Source organism: Dendropsophus ebraccatus, chromosome 14, assembly GCF_027789765.1.
Source record: "Dendropsophus ebraccatus isolate aDenEbr1 chromosome 14, aDenEbr1.pat, whole genome shotgun sequence".
Classification (NCBI taxonomy): domain Eukaryota; kingdom Metazoa; phylum Chordata; class Amphibia; order Anura; family Hylidae; genus Dendropsophus; species Dendropsophus ebraccatus.
Genome location: NC_091467.1, coordinates 19866975 through 19891243, shown reverse-complemented (window position 1 = coordinate 19891243; position 24269 = coordinate 19866975). Strand labels below are relative to the sequence as shown.

At 43.5% G+C, this 24269-nt stretch overlaps 1 protein-coding gene across 4 annotated transcripts; it reads left to right on the top strand.

The window, feature by feature from the left end:
• Positions 1–4137: 4137 nt before the first annotated feature.
• LOC138773107 (embryonic polyadenylate-binding protein) lies at positions 4138–23341 on the top strand. Of its 4 annotated transcripts, none has more exons than XM_069954081.1 (15): positions 4138–4228; positions 7808–8006; positions 8337–8530; positions 9055–9170; positions 10105–10244; positions 12692–12786; positions 14197–14334; positions 15016–15111; positions 15981–16247; positions 17498–17585; positions 19209–19331; positions 19615–19748; positions 20497–20590; positions 21226–21356; positions 23095–23341. In XM_069954081.1, exons 2-15 carry the CDS (start codon positions 7814–7816, stop codon positions 23173–23175), a joined length of 1890 nt encoding a protein of 629 aa, XP_069810182.1. In that variant the 5' UTR covers positions 4138–4228; positions 7808–7813; the 3' UTR covers positions 23176–23341. The 4 variants fall into 4 exon arrangements, 3 of the variants coding, with proteins under 3 accessions (XP_069810182.1, XP_069810181.1, XP_069810183.1); XM_069954080.1 differs by lacking the exon at positions 4138–4228 and adding an exon at positions 4698–4820; XM_069954082.1 differs by lacking the exons at positions 4138–4228; positions 8337–8530 and having other exon boundaries at positions 7890–8006.
• The last annotated feature ends 928 nt before the right edge of the window (positions 23342–24269 follow it).

Below are 24269 nucleotides of genomic sequence, written 5' to 3'. Positions count from 1 at the left end.
GAGCATGGCGCCTTTTGATAATTTGTCTGTGCAGCAGATTATGTACAATCTCATGTCTCCTACTGTAATGAAGAGTTGTTTGTGCCACACTCTGGCCGCCTCACCGCTCCTTTCTCCTCCCTCCTCTTCATGAATAATCAATGCTGCTCGGCCTCCTGCTCATTCAGTTGTCAGCCAGTGTCTCTGATTGCAGATCAGTGCTCTGTAGGTAGTTTATTTCTGAAAGAAACACTCAGATATAGTTGAATCTCTGAGCCCGAATTTGTTGGAGCTGTGGTCTAGGGGTCACTCACCTGTCTAGAGACCTACCAGCAGTTCATTCTTTGGTTAAAATCCACTGATGGAAATTAAAAATAGGTCATTTATTTTTTTTCTCATTATTGTATTATTTTAAGGCTATGTTCCCACAGTCTTTTTGCTCAGTATTTTTCAACCAAAATCAGGAATTAGTTGAAAACACAGGCCATGTTTACACACTGTTGAAATTGGGTGGATGGTCGTCATTTAATGGCAAATAATTGTCGTTATTTACCATTAAATGGCGGCCATCCACCCAATTTCAAAAGGGATTTGAACTCAAGAATGAACTGCTGGCAGGTCTCTACACAGGTGTGTAACCCCTAGACCACAGCTCCAACACATTTGGGCTCAGAGATTCAACTGCATCTGAGTGTTTCTTTTAGACATAACCTGCCTACAGAGGACTGATCTGCAATCAGAGACACTGGCTGATAGCTGAGCAAGCAGCAGGCCGGCCTGCATTGATTATTCATGAAGAAGAGGGAGGAGGAAGGAGTGGTGAGGCGGCCAGAGTTCTGCACAAACAACTCTTATTTGCCTCTTCATTACAGTAGGAGACCTGAGATAATCCCAGGAGCTGACAGATTCCCTTTAACTTGGTGATTTGTTTTATACCAGAAAATGTCCCCTTTCAGTGAGTTTTAAAGGGGTTATCCAGCGCTACAGAAACATGGCCACTTTCCCCCCTACTGTCATCTCTAGTTTGGGTGGGGTTTTGAAACTCAGTTCCATTTAAGTAAATGGAGCTTAATTTGCAAACCGCACCTGAACTGGAGACAACAGTAGTGGGAAAAGTGGCCATGTTTTTGTAGCGCTGGATAACCCCTTTAACAGCTTATGCTGGGGTTTGGGCCTCCATCGATCAGAAGAACCAACAAGCCCATCTAATACTTTACACACTGCTGCTCTCGTTCATGTGGCTGCGTTTTGTACTGCAACTTTGGCCACTTCAGAATAAGTTTGAGTTGCAGAACCAGACACATAGATGGTTGAAAGGGCTCAGACCACCAATTTATTTCTAAGGCCCCTATTACATGGGTCAATAACTGACTCAATAGGCTTATAGCAACCAAGTGTAACAGACTAAGGGGTGTATTACACGGCCCACCCCTACTCTGTAAGTGAGCGCCAGTCTGCTCGATGGGCACTTGCTTACCTAGCCTACACACGGCTTAATAATTGTGTACAAGGGCTGTATATATCCTTAGCGATGTCCGTGCAGCCCTTGTTTTTTTTTTGTTTTTTTTTTACGGGAAAAATAAAGTTTATACTTGCCTATTCTCACCTGTTGTCCTGCAGCCTTTCACCTGTGTTCCTTGCTCACTGCTGATGCTTCTGCCCCGCCTCACCAGTGACAGACCGCTCAGCCAATCACTGACAGAACAGTGTCTATTATAACGCTTATGTGATCATCTCTGTTCAGTGCTAGGCCCCATTCACACGGAGCAAGAGCGGCGTAATGCCATTAGCCTCCGTGTCACAATGACACTATAGGAGGCGCACACGCTGCATCGCTCAGCGTCTCTCCCCGCTGAAGAATGAACATGTTCATTCTTCCACACTGAGAGATGCAGCACGCGCCTCCCATTGAGTGTCCAGCGCTACAAAAACATGGCCACTTTTCCCCCTACTGTTGTCTCTAGTTCAGGTGCAGTTTGCAATTAAGCTCCATTTACTTCAATGGAACTGAGTTTCAAAACCCCACCCAAACTGGAGACAAGAGTAGGGGGAAAGTGGCCATGTTTTTGGAGCTCTGGATAATCCCTTTTATGGCAAACCACACCTGAACTGGAGACAAGAGTCGTGTTGACTCTGAAAGAATGTGGCCATGTTTTTCTCTCCTTTTCGTGAAAAATTATTGACAAAAAAAGAAGAAAATGGACCAAATGGCAGAAAGAGGGGTTTTTTTTTTTCCCCACTCTTGGAGGTTGAAAAAAAAAAACCAACAGGCATAGCATGAAAGTATACAAGCAACTTGAGATGAGCGCAACTGGTGCATGTTCGAGTCAGATCATTGGGCATTTGAATACCAGTGGCTGAAGAAGTTGGAGGCAGTCCTAAAGAGTCCAGGAAAACATGGATACAGTTATAGGACATAGGTTGTATCCATATTTTTTTCAGGGCTCCCTAGGGCTGCATCTATCTCTACAAGCAACTTTAACACATGGAGACATTACTGGCTGTATTACGCAGCCTGACACAAGCATTGCTCTCCTAGATCGGTGCTTGACAAGGCTCAGTTATGGGGCAGACAGGGCTGTAGGAACAATCGCTGGATCGTCTGTGCGGCCCTTTTATCCTCCCTCTGCTGCACGTGACCTATTACACAGGGCTGAAAAACAAGGATTTTTATTTACTTTTTAAGGGTACAAACCCACACACCGTATACGCAGCAGATACGCATCAAATACGCAGCAGATTTGATGCTGTGTTCAGTTATTTAGATCTAATCTGCTGCGTATTTGCTGCGTATCGCAGCAGTAAATACGCTGCATATACGGTGTGTGGGTTTGTACCCTAAAAGTTAAAACCATGTGATCGGCCAACAACCAACCAGTGGTGATCATCGGCCAGACATATAGACATACAACTGTGTATCACCTCAACTTACACTTGGTGCACAACCGGTATTTATGGTGCGGTCTTAGGGTACAAGCACACACACCGTATACGCAGCGTATTTACGGCTGCGATAAGCAGCAAATACGCAGCAGATTAGATCTAAATAACTGAACACAGGATCAAATCTGCACCATCAAATCTGCTGCGTATTTGCTGCGTATCTGCTGCGTATACGGTGTGTGGGTTTGTACCCTTATGGTGCGTTCACACCTACAGGATCTGCAGCTGATTTTCTGCAGCAGATTTCATTCAAATAACTGAACACAGCATCAAATCTGCTGCAGATCCTGTAGGTGTGACCGCACCCTAATAGTAGATTCCCTTTATTGCTTATAGCAATCAATCACAGCTCATCTTTCATTTTACCAGAACAATATGAGAACTGGTTCCAATGGCCAACAACAGGAATCCAGTGAGGGTCCAACCTAAGGGTATGTTCACACTGAGCAAATACGGTGGAATCTCGCTGTGCTCAGTGTCCCAATGTCAGTGTATGAGAGGGCGCGCGCTCCTCCGCTGCCGCCGCTCTTCACTCGAAAAAGTGGCATGTCACTTCTTTAAGCAGAGAGCGGTGGCTGCGGAGGAGCGTGTGCTCTCCCATAGACGGGCTATGGCACACTGAAACAGGCCGGATTCCAAGGTGGAAAGTTACGCCGCAGAATTCCGCCTGTCTCAAGGTGCCATACCCGAAGGGTTTGTTCACACTGCTAAAAACAGGTGGAAATTCTGAGAGGAATCCCGCCTGCCTCAGTATCTCAATGTTAAGTAGGGGGCGCCTCCACTCCGGACATAACATTGAGACACTGAGTCAGCCCGGATTCCGCTCAGAATTTCCACCTGTTTTCAGTAGTGTGAACAGGCCCCAATACAGTACTGAGCTAAACAGAAGGCGTTCAGGCCACAGTAGCTGCTTAGGAGACAATGCGCCTTCCCGATTTTACGGCTGTACAATTGATGTGTCAAATATATCAAATCAAATATATATATATATATATATATATAATTTTAAAAAACTATGTGAAGGAAGGTTTGGGCCGTTTTTCATGAGGGTAATATGAACGCATCCACATAGATAGGCTGCCCAGAGCACACTGCATTACGACTGGTTGCTATGGGTGACGGCGTTGTTAGGCATGTTGCTGACTTCCTAGAGCACTGATCCCGCTTGATACCCGTATGTAGTGATAACCGGCCAGGCCCCGCCCCCATAGGAGGCTATATATGAGGCAGGCCCCGCCCCCCCGGCCTGTGTCCCGCTCCTGCGCTGCTTTTGTACGTGCGGCCGCTGTGTGTGACTGACTCCACGGTAATGTGCCGCCCGCCATGTGTGGAGTAACGGGGGAGCGCTACCGAGCGCATGGGGGGTCTGAATAGTAACAGCTGTGAGTTTAGGGGTATTAAGCTGGACAGTGGCCTATGTGTGTTGTGCATGGGGCCTCGGCGTCTCAGCCGCATAGTGTGTATTGTGCCTGTCCAGCCCTATGTCATATCACGTGTGTGAACACAGCCTTGTAGCCTATCTACTGGCTGTAGCATAAGGGTATGTTCATATATGCAGGTAGATATACATTACCAGTATACAGTAACTGTAAAGCGGTGGTGTCAAACCTTCATCCTACACTTGGTGCAGAACCACAATTGCCATTTGGACAGCCAAAGCTTCACCAGACATGATAAGAATTGTAATTTTGCAGCAGTGGTGCAGTAAAGCGTCAAACTAGTCACCCAGATTGTTTAGAGGCCAGTTAAAAGCCTCTTTTCCTGTCAATCCTCTTGCAGGCCGCGCTGACGGGCAGAGAGAGGCGACTAGTCACGGCCCAGATGACTAGTTCCCAGCTCTCTGCTCGGAATTAAAGACTTTGAGCAGCTAAACTTATTCAGAAGAGACAGGACACATGGTGAGATCTTCCAGGTGTTTCTTAAAGGGGTAGTTCACAAGGAAGGAAAGATTTTTTTCAAATCAACTGGTGCCAGAGATTTTGTATTTACTTCTATTTAAAAAAAATCTTGTCTTCTGGTACTTATCAGCTGCTGTATGTCCTGCAGGAAGAGGTGTTTTATGGGGATTTGCTACTGCTCTGGACAGTTCCTGACATGGACAGAGGTGGCAGCAGAGAGCACTGTGTCAGATTGGTGAGAGCACATCCTGCAGGACTTACAGCAGCTGATAAGTACTAGAACACTTGAGATTTTTTTTATTAGAAGCAAATTACAAATACAAGAAAAAAAATGTTGGTACCCAACTCCTTTCAGGTGACAATAAGGGTCAATTTAAACAAAGATTATTTGACCAATTATCTGCCAAAGATTTGAAGCCAAAGCCAGGAATGGATTTGAAAAGAGGAGAAATCTCAGGCTTTCCTTTATGACCTGATCTCTGTTTATAGTCTGTTTCTGGCTTTGGCTTCAAGTCTGGCTTTACGTCGGCAAACAGTCAGAGCTGGCAGCTGATTGACTCTAATGGGCCAAACAAGGTCAATTGTGACTGGTCCATTTTTCCTATACTATACACTTTCTAAGGCTAGGTTCACACCAGTGTTTTACCCTCCGCCACAATTCCATTTTTTTTCTGTCTTGATAATTAGAGATGAGCGAACCTCGAGCATGCTGGAGTCGATCCGAACCTGAACGTTCAGCATTTGATTAGCGGTGGCTGCTGAAGTTGGATAAAGCCCTAAGGCTATGTGGAAAACATGGATATAGTCATTGGCAGTATCCATGTTTTCCAGACAACCTTAGAGCTTTATCCAAGTTCAGCAGCCCCAGCTAATCAAATACCGAACGTTCGGGTTCGGATTGACCTGAACCCGTTTCGCTCATCTCTATTGATAACAGAGAAATGGAACCTAGCGAATCTGTCAAACATCCCGTTGATTTCAATGGGTTTTTATTGTGGTCCGTTTGCAGCAGTTGTGCTCCAATCCGCCAATGTTCCATTTTTTGGACGGATGTAAAATTTGTTCATGCACAATTTTTTTTATATATAAAAAAAAAAACGGAAGAACGGAGAGTGCACATTCAGTCATCGTCGACATCGTCAGATTTTTTATTTTCTCTGAGTATATGCAGAAGAGGAGAGAAACCAGCAGGGAGTATAAAATGATATGCAAACCGACACTGACTGAAGTGAATGGAAGGACAAAAGTCAAATTTTTTTTAGCCAAAATGCAAACAGACCATTAAAAAGAACTGATAGCGCAAACTGATTCCAAAATTATCAGGTTTTTTTTAATGGTCTGTTTGCATTTTGGCTTAAAAGGGAACCTGTCACCAAGACAATGCTATGTAATCTATCGCCGCCATGTTATAGAGCAGGAAGAGCTGAGCAGATTGATATATATCATTGTGGGAAAAGGTTCAGTATAACCTGTAACATGTTGAGTGAAATCCCTGCTCATTCTGTGGTAAGGAGTCCAGTGGGCGGTGTCACTCAATGGACTGGACTCTTTAGCATGGAGACATCAGAGATTTTAACCAATAACAAGTTTTACTGAATATTTTCCCATACAGATATATATATCAATCCGCTCAGCTCCTCCTGCTCTATAACATGATGCCCATAGTTTAGGTAACATTTTCATGCTACATCCGTCTGCATATCAGTTTATATTTCTTCCTGGTTTCTCTCTATCTGCACATGCTCCAGTCCACAATTAACAAAACTGCTGATGATGTGAATGGAGATACCTTCTTTTCACATTCTTGTTTGGACGGACAAAAAAAAACTTGTGCATGACCAAATTTTATGTGCCCCCCCCCCCCCCAAAAAAAAACCACTGACAGATTTGATAAAAATGGAGCACAATGAAAACTCATTGACGGGAAGCTTAATGGGTCTGGTAGGTTACGTATCTCTGTTACCAAGAGGAAAAAGAGAAATTGTGGTGGAGGGTGAAACGCTGGTGTGAACCTGGTCTACATGGGATTTGGTAGATCATGCTATAAAGTCTTGTACAGAAACCGTATACATATGAGGGGAGATTTATCAAACATGGTGTAAAGTGAAACTGGCTCAGTTGCCCCTAGCAACCAATCAGATTCCACTTTTATTTTTCCAAAGAGTCTGTGAGGAATGAAAGGTGGAATCTGATTGGTTCCTAGGGGCAACTGGGCCAGTTTCACTTTACACCATGTTTGATAAATCTCCCCCTTGGAGTCACAAATGACTTTCTTAGTCTTGCGAGTTTGTCTGCCCATAGAGTGTACAGGGCAGGGATCCGCTGCGGATCCGTTACGTGTGATGGCACCTAACTTGTCTACCCATCCCAGTGTAACAATGTCCACTGGTGCATTTTACACAGATCAGTGATCAATATGCGGTGATTTAATGAAATTGTGGTTTACAGAGATTGTCCTGGAAAATTCACTCCTCTCTCCACAGGATGGGTGGAAAGAAGGTGGTTGCGGGAGTCTTAATTCCCTCGCCGCCTCTGTTACGAATAGAGCTGCTGGTCGAGTGCCATAGCTGGGGGACCGATACGGAGATCGGCGTGGGGTACAGAGGTCGGACCTCCTGCGACCACCTACTTTTCTCCTTTGCTGTGGATAGGGGATAAGTAAATTTTCCCTGGACTACCTCTTTAACATAACTTTTTGCAAACACTGCATACAACTAAGTGTAGACTACATAGTAACTTTCCCTTTACACGAAGCCCAGGCTACATAGTAACCCTTGGTTTGCAATAGTTTACTAAGACCTGATCCACATGAGTGTAATATAAGCGTGATCCCATGTCTAATGACACTAGAAATGCACCATATTGCGATCAAGTGGTGCTGACCTATGAAGTTACTGACCATCTCACGACAATAGGAATTAATCTGTATTGGTCACATGATGCATCTTCCGAATTGAGAAAAAAGAATTTTTTAAATCCTCTTTTAGCAAACCATGAATGCAACAGGGGCGGGATACCCACTGGCCTCGCTGTATGTAGGTGATCTGCATGCGGACGTCACAGAAGCAATGTTGTATGAAAAGTTTTCTCCGGCTGGCCCGATAATGTCCATCAGAGTATGCCGCGACATCTCTACCCGCCGATCCCTTGGCTATGCCTATATCAACTTCCAGCAGCCAGCGGATGGTAAGTGCACCCATTTAGACCTACAGGTCTAGGTTGTAAATAGACTGGACATAGTTACACTGATTTTGTGTAGGATTCTCAATACTTCGTTGTTACAGTAACCCGCAGAAGTACATGACTGGGTTCTCTTTGCCATATACCTCCAATATATTCCCCTTGGTCATATATCACTTAGTGGCAGCATCCATTATACAAAGATTCCTATGTTATAAATGTATAATTTATGGCAGATATACCAAATCTTCTGTGAACCTAGCCGTAATATATGTATATATAATATGTATATATATTTTTGCGATGCTATCATTTGTCTATAACGTTCTCTCGTAGCTGAGCGAGCTTTGGACACGATGAATTTTGAGGTCATTAAAGGCAGACCAATCCGTATTATGTGGTCTCAGAGAGACCCCGGGCTGAGGAAATCCGGTGTAGGGAATGTATTCATCAAGAATCTCGATGAGTCTATCGACAACAAAGCTCTGTACGATACCTTCTCTGCATTTGGGAACATTTTATCATGTAAGGTAAGGTGGTTTATTGCTAAATTATACCACCCAAATATATATTTTTTTTGTTACAAATGTCCATGTGCAAGAGGCTGTACATGGTCCCGTATCACTAGAGATAAATGGACGGCATTTGATTACCGGTGGCTGAAAAAGTTGGATGCAGCTCTAGGAAGTCCTGGAAAACATGGATATAGCCATAGACTGTATTCATGTTTTCCTGGCAGCTCTAGGGCTGCATCTAACAAATTCTGCCGCCATGGCCAATCAAATACCGAGTGTTTGGGTTCAAACCTAAACAGCATGATATGAGTGAGGTCTATTAAAGGGGAACTCAGCAGGTTAGATAATAAATAACAATGCTTTTATTTGTACAGTGCACACAGATTCCGCAGCACTTCACCTATCTGTATGTCTTTGGGTGTGGGAGGAAACCAGAGTACCCGGAGGAAACCACATAAACACGGAGAGAACATATAAACTCTTTGCAGATGCCCTTGGTGGCATTTGCTAATTGCTACAGTCTTTTTTTCATCTTCTAGGTGGTTTGTGATGAAAATGGATCAAGAGGGTACGGTTTTGTTCACTTTGAGACACAAGAAGCTGCCAATCGGGCAATACAGACCATGAATGGCATGCTACTCAATGACCGCAAAGTGTGAGTACATTTAATGCGTTAGTTTTGCTGCTATTGTTGGGACTGGCCGACTCTATAATGTGTATAGGGGGTTTCCAGCTCCTCCCAGACGAATGAGTAGAGATGAGCAAACCTCAAACATGCTCGAGTCGAGTCGATCGGAACCCGAACTTCCGGCATTTGATTAGCGGTGGCTGCTGAACATGGATAAAGCTCTAAGGCTGTCTGGAAAACATGGATACAGCCAATGACTTTATCCAGGATTTCCACATAGCCTTAGGGCTTTATCCATGTGGAAATCCTGGATAAAGTCATTGGCTGTATTCATGTTTTCCAGACAACCTTAGAGCTTTATCCATGTTCAGCAGCCGCCACTAATCAAATGCCGATCGTTCGGATTCGGATGGACCCGAACCCGGTTCGCTCATCTCTAATAATGAGGGAAGAATAGGATCGACATGTTGAATTGAACTGTGCGATCCTTTTATTCTTGGATCTTACCCCTCCTCACTGTATTCAGAACACATGGATGCTCAGCCGAACTGAACGTTCATGTGTAGGAAGGGATTGAGAGACAAAGCTATTGGCAGAATGAACATTTAGCCTCTAGGTATCATGTGTGTATTGGTACCTTCAGTCCACCCATGGCAGATATTTGCTGTGAAGCATCGCTGTGGATTCACTGCAGTTTTCACACCTGCAATACTAAAAGGGGTGAAAATCCACAGCTGCAGAGATAATCCTTATCCTGCTGGCCACTTTACACAGCATGTGAATAAGAAATCTCATCCACGTGCCTGCTACTGAACTGTAACGGGCCCTAACAACCTGCTGTGGACTTCTTTTATTCTTACAATTCCAAATTGAATCATTTGTGACCTGTTTTTACAAAATTTTCTTAACAATTAAAGTTTGCGTACATGGGCCCCGATGCTTACTTTTCTTTGATTCTCAGATTTGTTGGCAATTTTAAATCACGGAGGGAGAGAGAACTGGAATATGGGGCAAAGGTTATGGAGTTTACCAACGTATACATTAAGAATTTTGGTGAAGATATGGATGACGTAAGACTAAAGGAAATCTTTTCTGCCTTTGGTATGTAGCGCAATAAATATCATATTGCAGGCCACGTCGATGAGCAGTTTTCTATTTGCCCCCTTGTTCCTTAAAGTCCAGCCAGACCCCCCCTTTTTTTTTTTTTAAAGCAAGTGCTGGGGAAGGGGAGGATATAAGAAATACCACGCTCTTACCTCCCCTGCCCCAGCACTGGTGGCTACATATAGCCGCTCTGGTCCCCGGCCGCTTCCTGGTCTGAGCGGGGAGCCCCGGGTCGTGACATGTGAGGTCTGCTCAGGCAGTCAGTGGCCGTAATGGGGTCCCGCCTCGCCCCCGCTGACTGGCTGAGCGGACCTCACACATCATGACCAGGCCCCCCCCAGACCAGGAAGCGGCCAGTGACTGGAGCGTCGGTATGCAGCCACCGGCGCTGGAGCTAGGGAGGTAAGAGCATGTTTCTTTTATCCTCTCTCCACAACACTTGCTAAAATTGGATCTGGACGGATTATTGAGTTATTTGTTGTGGCACATATGGTTATGCTGTAATCCATGGGGGTCATACCTGTCAGACCGTTTATGCACCCACTGTTCAGGGAACTACAAGACTGTCCCATTCTAGTGACTGGACTGAAGCCACCCCTATGCTGTGACAATCAGAAGGATCCTAGCAGTCAGCAGGAAATAAATGTAACATGTAATGATTCTTTGGCCGTCCGTGGCCGCAGTGTAATCCTGCTGTCTTGCAGCCTCCTTTTTTTTCATTTCATACAGTGTACACCTAGTGGTGATACTTTGTGATACACAGTAAGTAGTGTTCCCAGGTGCTATGAGATGGGAAGCACTGCTAACCGTACCCCTGATTTATAAAGATTGGGTATGTACAGAAGTTACTATGGACTTAGGGTTCTATTCCACGGGCCGAGGAGGGCCCGATCAATGATGTAAACAAGCGGCGATCTGCTAGATGTCCTTGCAGCCCTTGCAGCATCATACATTACCTGTCCAGGCTTCAGCTGACAGGCCACAATCAGCCAATCACAGGCCGTGGCGGTCCCGGCCTGTGATTGGCTGAGCGCTCCGTCAGCTGACCGGCCATTCTGAAGATAGAGCGCGCGGGACCTGGGGAGGAAGACAGAGCGGAGGAGAAGCCCTGCAGGTAATGTATGATGATGCTGCTTGTCAAATCGTCGGGCGCCCACCGCGCTCCGCTATTCAACCATAGCGATGCGCGGTGGGGGAACAATGATTTTAGGTCTGGCCCTAAATGAACGATCAGCCGCTGACTCGATCATCGGCTTATCGTTCTCTCTATTTCACCAAACGATAATAGGCCGAATCGGGCCAAATGGGGCCGATCCGTCCGATTATCATTACTGTGGAATAGGGCCCTTATACTATATCATAGGATGTAGAACTATACAGGCCACAGGTGTCAAACTCAGGCCCTCCAGCTGATGCAAAACTACAATGCCTACAATGCTTTAGCTTTGGTTGCTCAAGCTTAATGGGAATTGTAGTCTTGTAACAGCTGGAGGGCCTGAGTTTGATATCTGTGTTCTGTATAGTTTAGCACATTAATAGAACGTGTTTTCCTTCAAGCATTGCCCACTGTAGCGGAACTATTCTCCCCCGGGACATCTCTTGCATTGCTCCTCCTCTGGAATTTCCTTCCACAGACTGAGACACTTATCTCCTGCAAGCCGTTATATAGACCTTAATGGGGTGGTTCAGGCTAAGAAAATCATGTCTGATTTCTTCCAGAAACAGCACCACTCCTGTCCTCATTCTGGATATGGTTTTGCAGCTCAGTTGTGTCGAAGTGAATGGAGCTGAATTTTAATATCACACACAACCTGAGGACAGTGGTGGCGCTGTTTTTGCAAGAAAGTTAGCTGTGCTTTTTCTGATACTGTGTAACCCCTTTAATAATTCACCCCTTCGCAGAAAACCTGTCATCTGTCCTAAACTCTGCCTCATACTATTCACGCTTTATAGCCTTTGTTTACCTATGATGTATGTTTTATACTCTTTATACTCTTTGTAAACCCCAAAACTAAACATACTGAAATCGTGAAATGGAAACAAGCGCAGTGTGAACATAGCCTTAGATTTTAAGCCTGGTTAGGGGTGTAGTGTCAGTGTCTGTTATTGATAGATTAGGGTACCCTGAAGGTTCTGTCACTTTTCCTTTTTTAAAGGAGTTATCCAGCGCTACAAAAACATGGCCACTTTTCCCCCTCTCTTGTCTCCAGGTCAGGTGTGGTTTGCAATTAAGCTCCATTTACTTCAATGGAACTGAGTTCCAAACCCCACCTGAACTGGAGACAAGAGAGGGGAAAAAAGTGGCCATGTTTTTGTAGCGGTGGATAACATCTTTAATGCATTTTCATCTTTTTCATCCTTTGTATATTTATATTACCTTATTGTACAGGCCATGGAATTTAATGTTTCTATATAAATAAAAAATATGCAGTTTTCTTCTATAGGAAACACTTTAAGTGTAAAAGTAATGATGGACGATAGCGGACGCTCACGTGGATTTGGCTTTGTTAATTTTGGAAATCACGAAGAGGCCCAGAAAGTAAGTGTCCACGCCCTTTATTACATCAGCTCCACGACTTGGAGTTGTCCAGGAAATACTTTACATTGAGATGACAGGCGTAAAAACAAAAACTTCACCTGGTCACTGCTTTTGCCACAGATTGGGTTTGTACATCCGTGGACTGGTCATGGTCAAAATGGCATCTGCAGATGAGAACACGTTTTTGTTTGGACACTAGCTTTTGCTTTTTAACTAAAAAAAACCAAAAAACTACCCCTACCTGCCATAAATTTGCCGAGTTAGGCTTCATTCACACATTCAGTAGTTTTTATAGGACCATGTATGATGTCTGCAATCGGCCGCAGTCTTCATCTGCAATCCGAAAAAATGAGTCCGTATTGCGTCCGTAATCCAATTTTTTTTTTTTTTGTGGATCAGCGATAGTGATAAAGTGTGAATTGTTTAAAATTACTCGTCCAAAATTTTTGCAGACGTTAGACATTTCTTCCACAAATATTGCAGATGCTCCCATAGATTTCTATGGGACAGTTGGCGGTAAGTTTTGCGGATTACGTATCCATATACCTATGGACAGTGTGAACAGCTCCATTGACATCAGTGGGCCCTAAATTTGCAGATACGCAATTGCAGACAAAACTACGGAACGTGTGAATGAAGCCTAGGAGCTCCTTTTTACATGCAACACTTTACTTCCTTTGCATTAATACTTTTTTGTTTCTTATTTCAATCCAAAAAAAAAAAATTAAATCTTGACCCCACAGGAATTAAAGGGGTTATCCAGCGCTACAAAAACATGGCCACCTTTTCCCCTCTCTTGTCTCCAGATTGGGTGGGTTTGGAACTCAGTTCCATTGAAGTAAAAGGAGCTTAAAGGGGTTATCCAGCGCTACAAAAACATGGCCACTTTTCCCCCTACTGTTGTCTCCAGTTCAGGTGGAGTTTGCAATTAAGCTCCATTTACTTCAATGGAACTGAGTTTCAAAACCCCACCCAAACTGGAGACAACAGTAGGGGGAAAGTGGCCATGTTTTTGTAGCGCTGGATAACCCCTTTAATTGCAAACCACACCTGAACTGGGGACAAGAGTGGGGAAGAAGTGGCCATGTTTTTGTAGCCCTGGATATTCCCTTTAACTTTTCTCTCACTGAAACCTCAGCTCAGTCCATTAAATGCGGATGAGGCAGCTTACTGTTACAGAAACCTTCCCCGATCCACTCTCTCCAATATTCAGCCCCACCCCCTGGATGTAATGGGAAAGATCAGGACCTGTCTGCAGGACTTTTATTTATTTTTTGTACCAAAAATTTTTTAAAATAGTTTTTAGAGGGATTAATGGTAGAATTATTGCTCAATTTACTATATATTCTGTGTACTGAGGTTTTGTTATTGATTCATAAGAAAAAAATTCATTATCATTATCCACATCAGGCAGTTGCTGAAATGAACGGCAAGGAAATAAATGGACGCATGGTTTATGTTGGAAGAGCCCAAAAGAGGATAGAACGTCAGAGTGAACTGAAACGCAAGTTTGAACAGATCAAACAGGAGCGAATCAGCAGATACCAGGTAATAAATGTTGTTAGGTGTCACAGTGTCTAGTGTAAGGGTCCATTTGCACAGAAAGATTTATCTGACAGATTTTGGAAGTCAAAGCCAGGAATGGATTTGAAAAGAGGATAGATCCCAGTCTTTCCTTTATGACCTGATCCCTGTTTATAGTCTGTTCCTGGTTTTGGCTTCAAAGATCTGTCAGATAAATCTGTCTGTGTAAATGCACCATATGGGTCCATTTACACAGAAAGATTATCTGACAGATTATCTGCCAAAGATTTGAAGCTAAAGCCAGAAACAGACTATAAACAGAGATCAGGTCATAAAGGAAAGCCTGAGATTTCTCCTCTTTTAAAATCCATTCCTGGCTTTGGCTTCAAATCTTTGGCAGATAATCTGTCAGATAATCTTTCTGTGTAAATGGACCCTGAGGCTCATGTTCTGATACTAAAGAACAGGTGAAAGGTATTTGTTTATTGTCCCCCTGATGAAACATATCACAGGGAAACACGCTGAAGAGCAGTAGAAGTTTTCTGTTTTTTTTTTCTATCTTAAAATTATTTGAATTCTTAATCCCATAACCCATAACATACAATGTACATGGTAGATAATGCTGTGGTTAGTGTCTGTATTGCAGTTTCCTTCCATAACTGTGTCTTTTAAGCAGTTTAGAGTCTTAATTTATTTTTATTGCAGGGAGTGAATTTATATGTTAAAAACCTGGACGATGGAATTGATGATGACAAGCTCAGAAAGGAGTTTTCTCCGTATGGTACCATTACCAGTGCAAAGGTGAGCAGCCTGTATTATCAGACTGACATGGCAGCGCAAGATGAAGCTTTACACCTTATACTTTTACACTCGTTCTCTGAGGTGTATGGGACTCTCCCAAACGACCACCACCTTCTGGGGTGATAGTGGTCAGGTGTGAGGCCTCTGTTACGGCAATGCCAAATGTTCCTGTTTATGGAGGTCAGATGGGGAGATAATGAAGATGTTTGGGGGACCTTGATAGAATTTAGTGGCTTATCTCTTTCAGAACAAAGGGGTCAGGTAGTGATTTTCCCTCATTAACCTCATCTGTTAAGTGGACAGTAGGGAGAGCACTATACACCTTATAGTCGAACCGTGATATGTGTCACAGCCCTCCTTTGGAGTTATTCTTTAGGGTATTCTCCTGATGTTCTCCAGTACAGGCTTGAAAAAAATTGTGAATAGAGCCTTAGGGTACTATTACACTTAACGATAATCGGCCGAATCTACCCTATCCGGCCGATTATCGTTCCGTGTGATAAACACAACGATCAGCCGATGATTGTTGTCATCGGTTGATCGTTGATAGAGGCTTGGACCTATAATTGTCGGCCGCCGACCGCGCACCGCTACGTGTAATAACAGTGCACGGCCGGCGCTGACGATTAGCAAAGTAAATACATTACCTATCCATGCTGCAGGGCTTCTCCTGCGCTCTGCTTCTCCCCGGGTCGGTTAAGACAGGACGCTCTGAAGCTGCAGCGCGCGGGACCCGGGGACAAGCGGAGCAAGAGGAACCCTGGACCATGGATAGGTAATGTATGCCAGTTTATAGAGCATATATATCTATAGAGCAAGCTGTTTGTCAAGTCCTTTGAAGTAAATGCAGCTAAATATTTCAATTTTAGGTCATGACAGATGGAGGACACAGCAAAGGGTTCGGCTTTGTGTGTTTCTCCTCACCAGAAGAGGCCACTAAAGCAGTCACAGAGATGAACGGACGGATAGTTAGTACAAAGCCTCTGTATGTAGCACTTGCACAACGAAAGGAGGAAAGGAAGGCAATTCTCACCAACCAATACATGCAGAGATTAGCAACAATGAGGGCTCTGCCCGGTCCTATGCTGGGAGCATTCCAGCAGCCAACAAGCTACTTCTTACCTGCTGTGCCACAGGTAAGGTTGTCACTGCTCCTTTACATCTCTAGAATAGTCAGTAGAGATTTTGAGGGGTGGTAGTGTGTCTCTTTGAAGAGACCGCCTAAACTGCTTATGCAAAGTAGCTCCCCTCCAGAAGAAAACAAGCGTGCTCTCTGCTGCCACCTATTGGAGGAATAGGTGAAATACATCCATAACGTCTATTTACTCGGTACTCAGTAAAATTCCCATTGCAGGTTAGAGCCACATTGGATATAGTGTAGCTCTCTCAGATTTTGCTAGTATTAACCTTTTTTTAAAGCATGGTTCACATGAATCATATTGTTACTTGTACTATTTATGGCATGTACTTACAATGAATCTAATACTTGAGTATTTTTTTTAACCTTACACTGCGTAAAGAATAACTACACTATGACTGATTTGTGGTAAATATTGTAGAGGGTGGCATTTGCTCTCTGTGTTACTGGGGGAAGGGAGGCCTCTTCTTTATGTCAAAAACCAGAGACCTCCTCTTCCATGAGTACTAGCTATGCCACTGGGCTGGTAGCTGATCGCTTGGTGCCATTTGCAGACACCCTGTCAGTATTTCAGAGGGGTGAGAGGGGTAGGCTGAGATACTGACTGACGGGGGGTTGGACCCTGTGTGGCCTGTATAGTGCAGGTGACACATCTGGCAGGGTATCTGATAGGGGTGACCTTGCTTCCTGTGGCCGCTTTCTGTTGTGGGCTTTGAGGCGCCCTCTGATGCAGCTTCATACTAGTTGTTGAGGCAGGGTTAGGACAAGCAGAATTTTTTTTCTTACAAAATTTATGGTTCTGCTCTGTGCCACGGAGCAGCACTATGGCGGGCCTTGTGTTTTAAATGTGATGTAGAGTATTGGAGGACGGTTGCCTCATGGAATGTAGGCAGTTTAGGGCCCTATTACACGGGATAATTATTGGCCGAATAGGCCCATATTGTCCTGTGCACCGGGGCCATGTTCAGCTTTAGAGTAAGCAAATGTTCTTTTGTTGAATGATTGCGACATCCTAACCTGCCAAGAACCATGACCAGAGGTAACTCCATCCTGATCCACAGATCAATGGCTTCCGAGCTACATGACACACATTGTATTTTAGTGGCCATAACCCAGAAGCAGGTGGACTTGGTAAAGGCCCATTAGGTGAGACTGTCAGCTTGTATGCAGATGATGTGCTTCTATGCCGGCCTAACCCGACTCACTACATGTGTCGTCATGCTCATATGTGTTTTCTTTTGCTTGAAGCCGCCAAGCAGAGCCTTCTATAATCCAAGCCCTGTGGCACCTGTACGTCCAACGCCTCACTGGACAACCCAGCAGTCCAGGCCTCCACGTAAGTGAAAAGAAGATGGGAAGATTTATCAAACATGGTGTAAAGTGAAACTGGCTCAGTTGCCCCTAGCAACCAATCAGATTCCACTTTTCTTTCCTCACAGACTCTTTGGAAAATGAAAGGTGGAATCTGATTGGTTGCTAGGGGCAACTGAGCCAGTTTCACTTCACACCATTATTGATAAATCTCTCCCATAGTCTTCTCATAAAGCTTTGGCATCCATGATATATGCCCAGGTTAGACTGTATATTTAAAGTGCAATGTGAATTAAAGGGATTGACCACTTTATAGCACAATTTAGCAGTTTACTGCGTCAGTAACTTTTTCCCATATAGGCGCTTATGATTGCCGCCGCAGTTATATTATAGGAAGCTCTGCCCCCTCGCTGTGCCTTCCTGCTTGGTGCTCAGAACGGCGATCCCATCTTTGGTATAGCTAAGCATGTGACTATGCCTTTCTTTCGGTGTCCTCCACAGAGCCTGTATCTGCCATTGAAGGAAGAGCATGGTCAGGCCCCTACTAATCGGTTATTTATTACCTGTAAGGCTCCTTTTAGGTCAGCTCTTGTTTGCAGTGCCTTTACAATGTGCAAAAAAACGAGCAGCCAGGCTGCATAAACGATCCTTGGATCATTTGTTTAGCCATGGAAACTGACAGCACAGATATGTATATATCTGTGCTGTCAGTTTCCTGATAACAAGCGTCAGTCTATACTTACCTTCTGCACTGCTGTGTGATCCGGCATCACACTCTTCTGGCTCTCCCATCCTGCCTCCTCCCGCTGTCAATCATTCTGGAGGAGGCAGCCTTAAGATGCCAGATCACAAGAAGCACTGATGGTAAGTATGCATACTGCTTGCGATCTGAAAGCTGTCAGCCCGGATATATATCTATCCTATGTACATATCTGAGCTGTCCATTTCCTTTTTTGTTATCAGCTGCACATTCCCTGTTTACACAGGAAGAAGTGAAGCCGATAAAAATAATCTTTAAAGCCTGCTCTTAAGACCCGATCAGCCGAGGATAGGGTGTTTGCTTAGCCCTCAGCTAATCATTGGCACTTTCACACAGGTCTATTATCGGCCGAAGGAACACTAGCAACACTTCTGGCTGATAATCAGCCTGTGTAAAACACCCTTAAAGGGTTATCCAGTGCTACAAAAACATGGCCACTTTCTTTCAGAGACATAACTCTTGTCTCCAATTCAGGTGCAGTTTGCAATTAAGCTCCATTCACTTCAATGGAACTGAGCAAAAAAAAAAACAGCCCAAGTTGGAGACAAGAGTCGTGTTGTCTCTGGAAGAAAGTGGCCATGTTCTTGTAGCGCTGGATAACCCCTTTAAGGGGGTAACTTTTAAACTTTTGGATAACTTTTTTAACAATATTTTTTGTGCCCTTAGTAACCAGTATACAGTATAGGCAGCTTTCACTACATGGTACCATATGGTTCAGCATTACCTGAAGCAATATTCTATTGCAGGTACCAAGTCAAACTAAATAACAGAATTAGCAAGTCTCATATCTTCCTGTGTCTACTGGTGGTGGTGGGGGGGGAGGGGAGTATTCTTTCAGACAACTCTTATATATTAAGTTAAATTTGTTTGCCCTCCATGTGACTACAGAGTACCATCAGCCTCCACCTATCATGCGGGCTGTTCCTCCAAGACGCGTCGCTTCTAACATAAGTACAATGAAGCAAGCCTCCACACAGGTGCCAAGGGTTGGTCCACAGAGTCAAAGAGTCGGTAAGTTTCCTTTTTATCTTCTCCAAGTGGCAAGTTCCAGACTGTTTCTCATCTGGATGGAATATCTACCCAACCGGTATGTCTGATGTTTACCAAAGCCTAAATGTGTGGTGACAACCTAAACAAGCATCTCAGGCCTTTTCTGCTTTTGTATTGCACTTTCTTTATTTCATTACATTCTGATGAAGCCGTTTTATTACGTTGATTATAAATATTGGTTTCATCTGCTTTTCTTTTTCTTTTGTAATACCTAGTTTTTATCTGTTTTGTTTCCTTTCCCCAGCAAATATCGGCACTCAGACTGCAGGTGCTCGGGCCCAGGTTAACACATCGGCTATGCGCTCAATGCCACAGTATAAATATTCCTGCACGGTCCGGAATGCACAGCCAGTTGTGAACAATTCGCACTTACAACAGGTACATCAGTATATTATATATCCCTTACACTTTTATTTAAAATTTTATAGCGATGAGCACACATCAAGCAGGCTTCATTTGTCTGCATTTAAATACCGGTGGCTGAAGTTGGATGCAGCCCTAAGGCTGCCTGTAAAACATGTATACAGCCATAGCCCTATCCAAGTTTATCAGGACTTCCTTAGATTACATCCAACTTCAGCCACTGGTAATCAAATGCAGAGCATTCTGGTTCGAGTAACCACTCACTAAGGGTCCATTTACACAGATAGATTATCTGACAGATTATCTGCCAAAGATTTGCAGCCAAAACCAGGAATGGATTTGAAAAGAGGAGAAATCTCAGGCGTTCTTTTATGACCTGATCTCTGTTTATAGTCTGTTTCTGGCTTTGTCTTTTAGTATTTCCCTTCTTATGATCTTACAATAGATATATGTTAATCCCAGGAAGGTTTACATTCAGTTATTGTAGATTTACCAACCTTATCTGCTGGAAGTTTGCTCCAAGCATCTACTACTTTTGCAGTAAAGCAATATTTTCTCACGTTGCTTCTGATCTTTCCCCCAACTAACCTCTCATTGTGTCCTCTTGTTCTTGAGTTCTGTTTTTTACTAAAAACATTTCCCTCCTGAACTTTGTTTAGTCCTTTAACATACTCTTAAGGTTTAGTTCATTAAGACCTGACCCCTTTGTCGGACATGGTGGGTAAGTATCTAGAACTAAATAGACCCTGTTGTCTCTTCACAGGTCATGGAACCAGCCGTACTAATGCAAGGACAGGAGCCTCTCACTGCGTCCATGTTAGCAGCAGCCCCGCCACAAGAGCAGAAACAGATGCTCGGTATTTGTTTTAGTGTCTTAAGTGATTCATGCTTATTGTGTTTGTAATATCAATGACCATTTTAAAATGTTCGAAAGTCCCTATTTATAAACCTTAGAGAATGAAGCATAATCAGGAACTACAGATAAGTGTTGCTTTCGGCATTTGAATACTGGTAGCTGAAGAAGTTGGATGCAACCCTAGGAAGTCCTGGAAAACATGGATACAGGCTTAGGCCATAGGCTGTATCCATGTTTTTTCAGACTCCCTAGGGCTACATCCACTTCAGCCACCGGTAATCAAATGCTGAACGATCAAAACCTACTGTCAAATAATGTACCAAACACCATTGAAATTTTGACTGTTTTCAGCCCATTGTGGTCAGTGGGCCCATACTGAACACGTCTGCATCCCTTTGCCCTCCTAATACAAAAAAAAGTTGGTTTGAATGTATGCTTTTAAAAAAAAAAAGTATGATTTCCTATAAACAGATTAAAATATCAAAGGTCGGACTACATTGAATATTTCTCAGTTTTACAATCCGTGACTGAGATCGTTCACACCAGCATGGACCATGTAGCCACCAGTCAGACTTGGCTAGTAGTGACATGGGAGCTGCTGTCACATTACTGTATTAACCCTGCTATTATTTACAGGTGAGCGAATTTATCCTTTAATACACAGTATGCACGCAGCACTCGCTGGGAAAATAACTGGTATGCTGCTGGAAATAGACAACTCCGAACTTTTACACATGCTGGAATCTCCGGAGTCCCTTCATTCAAAGGTATTTTAATACTAAGGTTGATGGCCATTCTATTAGGGAATTGTTCTTAAAGTGTCACTGTCGTTTAATTTCCCCCCCCCCCCCCCCCCCCCCCCAGAATTCAATAGTACAGGCGATTTTAAGAAACTTTGTAATAGGGTTTATTAGCGAAAAATGCATTTTTATCATGAAAAAGCAGTTTGAAACACTCCCCCGTCTTCATGATTTTCTATGGAGAGGGGAGGGTGGAGGGAGACGAGGCACCAAAACAGGATAACAAAGAGTTAATTTACAGGGCTATCTCCTCTAAAGTCAACACTGACCTCTCTGACCTCTGAAAATCGACTCCCACTGTGTTTGTTCTGTGCTGGCGACTAATCTCCCTCCTCCCCCTCCCCTCTCCATAGGTTACACAGGGCTCAACTGATGTAAAAGTCGAGATTTTTTTATAATGAGCAGTGGATGACAGAGAGGAGGGAGGGGGAGGACCTGGGGAAAGTCTTTTTGAATGCAGATAATGGCATATTTGCCTAATAAATCCAATTACAAGGTTTCTTAAAATCGCCTGGACTATTGATTTCTGAAAAAAAAAAGTTTTTACCATGTGGCTTAGATTTAGGCCCATTTGTTTTTTACGCTTTTGTTGCATTTCTTGCCACATTTGAGCCACACCCTCTTTTATGCAAAAACACATCTATTGTTTGCTAAGCTCCGGCATTCGGTCAGGTGGCATGCATTTCTTTTTTTCCCTTGTTGGTCTTGTTTGTCCGTATTATCGTCCGTATTCGGCTGATATCGGCCATTACAAACAACTGGGATAGCAGCGATCTGCTGCCGTAGCTCCACAGAATAAGAGTGGCGGCTGCAGATGCTGCTATATGCTATAGGCTGCCCGGACGATCTAGCGATCACCCGGGCAGCTCCCCGCGCCCCCCCTCCCCCCTGGACTCACCCGCTCTCTGCCGCAGCATGTAATAGCGGCGTCAGTGAGCGGGGAACGAGGAGCAAATGAGCGCTGACAGAATACACAGAATCCACCCAAGGAACTTCCCACGGACTCTGCCACTTGCCCCAGCGTGTTCCCGCTTAAATCGTTGCCCATCCCGTAGTCTCCATACTATGTCAATTCTTTGGCTGGACAGCGGAATCCACCTTAGCATAGAATGGAGTCTATGGGACAGGCGGAGATTTAAGCGGGGGCGTGTGATGGAATCCACTGGAAGTTTTCTGCACAGATTCTGTAGTCTGAATGCACCCTAACCCTAGAATAGCCTCTGTGCCCCTTCCCCATACAGCCTAACTCCTCTTAGTACACCGCAGAGTCACTAGGACCTGTGTGATGTCAGTTACATGTTTAGGGTATAAACCCACACACCGTATATGCAGCAAATACGCAGCAGATGTGATGGTGAAGATTTGATGCTGTGTTCAGTTATTTAGATCTAATCTGCTGCGTATTTGCTGCGTATCGCAGTAGTAAATACGCTGCATATACGGTGTGTGGGTTTGTACCCTTAAGGTGCTACAGACTTATGCAGAAACATTGCTTTACAGTCTACCTGTGATTTTTTTGCAAAGTTGTGGTAAAAAAACGGCAGAACTACAGTATGTACATGCAGATGTAATGAGAAGGAATATTGGGATGTGTGTTATGTATACATTTCTAATCTGAGCATTCTTCCATTTAAGATACTTTATCCTCAATGTCACATAAAACAAGGTATACTGTTACTTTGTGTTAAAATATATTCTCTTATAGGTTGAAGAAGCAGTAGCCGTCCTACAAGCCCACCATGCCAAGGAGACTACAACTAAAAGCGGTCCCCCTCCCCACATGTGAAATGCCCCTGAGGATCAGAGCAATGTATGGACTTGTGACTTCACTACACTTTGTATCAGGTGCACAGTGGAAGGACATTGTAAGGACAATCAGATTTTGTTTGTGTGAGTAGATATAGTATTATGTAAACTAAATTACATTTCCAGAAATGAAGGACAGCTAGCTGTATATATATATTTTTCCTTTTATTCTTGTTTTCTTGTTTCATCTTTTTTTTTCTGCATTAAACAAAAACTTGCAAAAGCAAACCTGTTTAATATTCGTATGTTCTATCTTATACCTTGTAAGAGAGTTAAAGGGGCACATTACAATTTGGGATAAATAAAAAATTTCTCTTATGCTACCAAATAGCACTTCCTGGTTCCTTCTATGCCCAGTTCTTGCCATAGCGGGGGGGGGTTGCGGTGGCTTTGGACATTGCAGCAGGTGAGTGCAGTTTTTTTTGTTTCTCTTTTATTATTCCATCCTGAACCCTTTTAAGTGTATAATTAAAGGGGTTATCTAGGGTTAGAAAAACAGCAGCTTTTTTCCATTAACCCCATCCTTGTGCTGTGTGCTATTGCAGCTCAATTCTATTGAAGTGTATGAGTTATATTACCATAAACATGTCAAGGAAATGTACTGTGTTTTGTAGAAGGCAGCTTTGTTTTCCTAATCGTGGATATCCCCTTTAAGGCTGCATTCACTTGCAGTGGAATCTGTGATAGGATGCTGGGAGAGGGGGAACTTTATAAATATGCACTGTAATGACAGCGCCGCACAGCTGTTTCATTACAGCACGGTGTATATATATATATATATATATATATATATATATATATATATATATATATATATATATATATATATATAATTAGTCTATTCCAAGTGGAAACAGCGGAACCTCAATTGCAATTTTTTTTATATATATATATATATATATATATATATATATATATATATATATATATATATATATATATTAAAGGGACTCAATCACTATCTGGCTGATGTAGGTCCCAGCTGCAGCTCCCTATCATATCTGGGGTTTCTTCATCAGTAAGTGTAGTTAATGCAAAACATCATTTTATTCTGGCACAAAGCAGGCAAGGAGA

Excerpts from the sequence above, each read along its gene's own strand:
- LOC138773107 (XM_069954080.1), top strand. Across the intron at positions 8,007-8,336 it reads CTTCCAGCAGCCAGCGGATG|CTGAGCGAGCTTTGGACACG; the intron begins GTAAGTGCACCC and ends GTTCTCTCGTAG. Across the intron at positions 14,335-15,015 it reads AGCGAATCAGCAGATACCAG|GGAGTGAATTTATATGTTAA; the intron begins GTAATAAATGTT and ends TTTTTATTGCAG.